The following is a 4,583-nucleotide window of genomic DNA, read 5'->3' as shown; positions in this document are numbered from 1 at the left end:
CAAATTGATCGTTGGTGCCTTTCCTTACGGGTTTTTTAACTTATTCTCTCTCATATTTCACTCTCAAACTTATTTTTTTTCACATTTGTATCTTTCTGAACTATTCAAACAACGATTTATGAATTAAATTGATGCTAATTTGGAAGATTTAAGAGAAAAAACTTTTTAATTAAAAGATATATATTTTTTTCTTTAATCAAAGAGTAATTAAGATTTTTATATTATGATTAATATGTTTAATATTGATTAATTTAAAATTAAATATTTAATATATATATATATATATATATATATATATATATATATATATATATCATGTATATTAAATATTGAAATATATGTGGTGGCTTCGTAAGTATTACTATCATTTGGAGGTGAAATAGGACTTCATGCAATGCAGTCTTTGTGCATTCATAGCCATAAAGTTTGGAGTCAGTTTTAAGTTGACATAGGCCTTATGCAATGCCTCTTTAAGGCGAAGCAGAACAATTTCATGGCGAGTTGCACGATCATTCACTGATCCCGAGAGAACACAGTACGTCTTCGCCTGGATTCCAGGAATCTACTCAGGGTAGCGGAAGTCGCAAATATTTGCACGCAGTGAAGCCACCATCCACCACTAGATTGTGTCCGCTGATGTACTTGGCCTCATCCGAAGCCAAATACACCGCCGCATTCACCGCGTCCGCCACCTCGCACTTCGTCCCCTCCAACTCCCCCGTGGCCTCGATCATCTCCTTCACCCGCCGAACGTCTACCTCCGGCATCATCTTCTTGATGGCGTTGATCCTGAACGGCGTCGGCAGCGCATGCGGCGAGATGCAGTTCACCCTGACCCCGTGCTTGCTGAGCTCCGCCGCCGCCGACCTCGCCGCCCCCAGCACCGCCGCCTTCGACACTGAGTAGTCGTGCGGCGTTATCCCGCCGAGCATCCCGGCGATGCTCGCGGTACACAGAATGCACCCGGCGCGGCGCGGGACCATCACGCGAGCGGCATGCTTGATCCCCGCCACCACCGACCGGGCGTTGATGGCCATGGTGCGGTCGAAGTCGGCGAGGTCGAGGTCGGTGATGGACATGGCAAGGGATCCGGCGACGCCGGCGTTGTTGAACATGATGTCGAGATGGCCATGCTTGGCGACCGCGAGGTCGACGGCGGCGGCGACGTGGGGCTCCTGGGTGACATCGCAGCCGACGAAGGTAGCGGCGGGGCCGAGCTCGTCAGCGGTGGCTTTGCCGAGCTCGTGGTGGACGTCGGCTAGGATGACTTTTGCGCCGTGGCGGATGAACTCAGCTGCGGTCGCTTTGCCGATGCCGCTGGCGGCTCCGGTAATGACTGCAACTTTGCCGGCTAACCTGCTAACGGTCAAAACTTGGTATGGGTTTAAAGAGTTTGAGATTGGTTTTTGTTCTTCCAGAGACAAATATAACTTGAGAATTATTCTCACAAAATTGAAAGCAAATGATCGGTGACGTACTAAGATCTATCTAACAGCAGCAAATGATAAGCGTTCATAAACACCATCATATCATATTTCATCTTTATAATACTTACTAATGTAAATAAAATTAAATATCTTTTAGTTACTTTGATATCATTTCTTTTTTGAAGTCAATATAATTGATAAGGATGTGGATAAGGGATCATATCCAAACTTCACTTTGTCATAATGCATTTAGTGTGAAACACACGTTTTTTTCTTATTCAACTTTCATCCTCAACCACATAGCGCTATATATATATATATATATATATATATATATATATATATATATATATAAAAGATATTTCTCATTCAAATATTTTTTTACATTGAGATATCATCCCTAAGCCCAATGGAGAAAAGCAGTGAGAAAGTAGGAAAGAAGATTAAGTTAGACCAAGAATGGTTGTCAGGTTTTAGCAGCCATTATCACAGAAATCAGCAAAATTTTGGAGTAATACTGCTTGCTGCATAGGCACATCAAAGGTTTCTTTGCCCACTAAACAAGATGAAGACAGTTCCTTTCTCTCTCTTAACCATGTTTGATGAGTTCCCAAAGAGAACATGTCAACCAATGATATTTCTAGCTATCTATCTAATCATTGACATCAAACAAACATAATGGTTTTGTCTGATTAGTTATTTGCAATTTATGTAGTTCAAACTCTTGTGGATGTGTTTGGGACAAAACCAGCCACCTTTTAGTTGCCAAATCTGAGCCACCATTACACAATTCCAGTTGGCAACCAAAGGGGAAGGAGATGCATGCAAAGAGAAGAACAAGATTAAGAGATGGTTTAGCAGGAAATCATACCTTGCAGGCTGTGTGGAGAAGTAGTGCTGTTGCTGCAGATAGCTGACACTACCTCTCATCGCCCAAATCCTCTTGCACCTGAAAACCATAACCAGAGAACACATCATTCTATCTCGGATCGAAGTCGCGGCAAGATGAAGAAGAACATACACAAAAGTAGATCTGATCATCTTCTTAGTTTCTTCTACCAAAAAGATATGAAGCTCAACCTAGATTTGCTTCTGAGGGATATCTGATGGAGTCAAACTAAGAGTGGGAGACAAGGTACAAGTTGGAGTGAGGACCACTGATGGAGAAGGTAGGGTTGGAGAGAGAAAAAAAATGACAGCAGCATGGAAAATGCAGCCCAACAAGTCTCATCACCACTGTTGATACATTGGATGCCCACACTATTGGTTTTTATTTAACCCTAATAAAAAAATTACAAACTTCTTTTATATTTATAACTTTATTTTAATATTCCTAGGACATTCTTTTATAAATGGATATAAATGTTCTAAACTTGTCATTTAATTCTAATACTCTTCCAACTTTTTCTATACAATTTTTATTTTTTTTTATCGAAAACAATGCAACTAGGGTTTCGATATCGATGGTAAGGAGATGATTGATCCATATATGAAATAGGTTACATGAAATAATGATAATTGAGGAATTATGAGAAATAAGAATACGATAGATAATTGAATGATTGTATTAGGAAAATTATATTTTATTATTTCTTAAGATAATTGTATGAAGTGAGAGTTTACCAATAAGAATTAGTCCTTTATAGAGGCACCATACACTAATTCTGAATTGATTCACTCATTGTAGATTGGTTTAATCAGTTCACCATTTCTGACATTATAAGATAAAACTCTGAGAAAAGGATGATATATGGTAAAAGTAATATAAAATAAGGCATCTAACTACAGTAAAAAATATTGGAAAAATTGACTAAGTAATTTTTTTTGTGAGCTTTTTGATGCCTTTGTAGGATTAGCAAAAACGAGAATTGGTGAGTAGAAATTGTTGTTTTTATTTAGATCATCATTAAATATTATTAGAGTATCATCCAAAAGATAAGAAAAAAGATATTAAACTCTTAGTGTAATTTAGATGCATGAAATTGGTTAGTATCCTTCTACATCTATCGTTGTCTATATTGATCATGCACAACAGACATTGATTTTATCATCATCGCATTCTAATGTTCTTGATCAAATGATACATAGTTGTTTATTCAAGTTGGGATGATGATTCAAATTCAATCGATGTCCATTTTAAGTCAGTTTCAATCTAGGTCATGCTTTATAGAGCAGTGAACCCACAAAAACTAAATCAAGGGTTTTCTCGATAAATATCCCTCAAATGATCAAGTTAGTTTTGGAGTTTGAACTAATTAGCTAATGCTAACACGAATTATGTTTAAGAGCATACCTAGGAGTCCTTTTATAGGTGACCCTAGAGATGGTTACGTTGATGGTTGGAGGTGATGTTTTTGGTTGAGTGTTTGTCGTATCCAATGTATGCCGATGATCGATTGGTTAGCCACGTATCACCATGTGGCAATTATATGTCTTCTGGTTCGACCACAATGCGTTGGTCATTTGTGACCTACATGGCCTTTGACAGTTTACCCATTGGCCACTTGTTGCCACATGATTATGTGTCTATCGTATCACCTTTTACCTATCACTAGCCCCCTCATTTTTGGATCATTAGGTCATAAAGCTATCGAGGGGTTTGATGTTCGACCTCTCAATTGGGTGTCATCGAAATATGCATTCAGAATACACATTCGAACTTTCGATGCATCATCAAAATATGCATTCGACCTTTGAGTTGTTGAAATACATATTTGACTCATACCAAATGGCTTGATTGTGAGCACTTCATCTGAGATCAAAACAGTGTGTAGGTAGTATGACCAGTAATATGTGGAATATTTAAATGAGGCAAACCACCTCAGCCATTGCAAGCAAATAATAATCTGTGTAAAATAATTAGAAAAAAATAAATTGGAAAGGAACATTCATTCTTTAAGAAACTGCCTGAAACAAGAAGAAGACCAATACAACATACAATACCAATAAATTCAGGGATATCATCATTATTCCGAGTGCAGCAATGATGTGCCTATAACTTGAAGTGATCAATCAAAGATCTACTGCTTAATTCTTTACCGAGTGCAGCAATGATGTGCCTATAACTTGTAGCGTGCAGGTTTCACCGGTGATAGTAGCTCTGGTAAAGGTCCATAGAAGACCGACTCCCCACGCTTTCCAGGGTTGAAGAAGGTT

At 38.6% G+C, this 4,583-nt stretch overlaps 1 protein-coding gene across 4 annotated transcripts; it reads right to left on the bottom strand.

Moving 5' to 3' along the window:
- Nucleotides 1-386: 386 nt before the first annotated feature.
- LOC135670928 (secoisolariciresinol dehydrogenase-like) lies at nucleotides 387-2,557 on the bottom strand. Of its 4 annotated transcripts, none has more exons than XM_065178696.1 (3): nucleotides 2,449-2,557; nucleotides 2,299-2,376; nucleotides 387-1,359 (listed from the first exon to the last, which is right to left on the bottom strand). In XM_065178696.1, the coding sequence occupies exons 1-3, from the start codon at nucleotides 2,466-2,468 to the stop codon at nucleotides 567-569; spliced, it is 891 nt and encodes a 296-aa protein (XP_065034768.1). In that variant the 5' UTR covers nucleotides 2,469-2,557; the 3' UTR covers nucleotides 387-566. The 4 variants fall into 4 exon arrangements, with proteins under 4 accessions (XP_065034768.1, XP_065034769.1, XP_065034770.1 ...); XM_065178697.1 differs by having other exon boundaries at nucleotides 387-1,356; nucleotides 2,449-2,552; XM_065178698.1 differs by having other exon boundaries at nucleotides 387-1,356; nucleotides 2,508-2,551.
- Between the last annotated feature and the right edge of the window lie 2,026 nt (nucleotides 2,558-4,583).

This window comes from Musa acuminata, unplaced genomic scaffold (genome assembly GCF_036884655.1).
Source record: "Musa acuminata AAA Group cultivar baxijiao unplaced genomic scaffold, Cavendish_Baxijiao_AAA HiC_scaffold_1137, whole genome shotgun sequence".
Lineage (NCBI taxonomy): Eukaryota > Viridiplantae > Streptophyta > Magnoliopsida > Zingiberales > Musaceae > Musa > Musa acuminata.
Note: the sequence above shows the minus strand (reverse complement) of the source record. Positions and strands in the feature narration are given on the sequence as shown.

Bases quoted from the DNA above. Each gene is read 5' to 3' on its own strand.
- LOC135670928 (XM_065178695.1), bottom strand. From the start codon at position 2,405: ATGATGTGTTCTCTGGTTATGGTTTTCAGGTGCAAGAGGATTTGGGCG. The intron at 1,357-2,298 runs GTATGATTTCCT...GACCGTTAGCAG, and splicing joins TTCTCCACACAGCCTGCAAG to GTTAGCCGGCAAAGTTGCAG.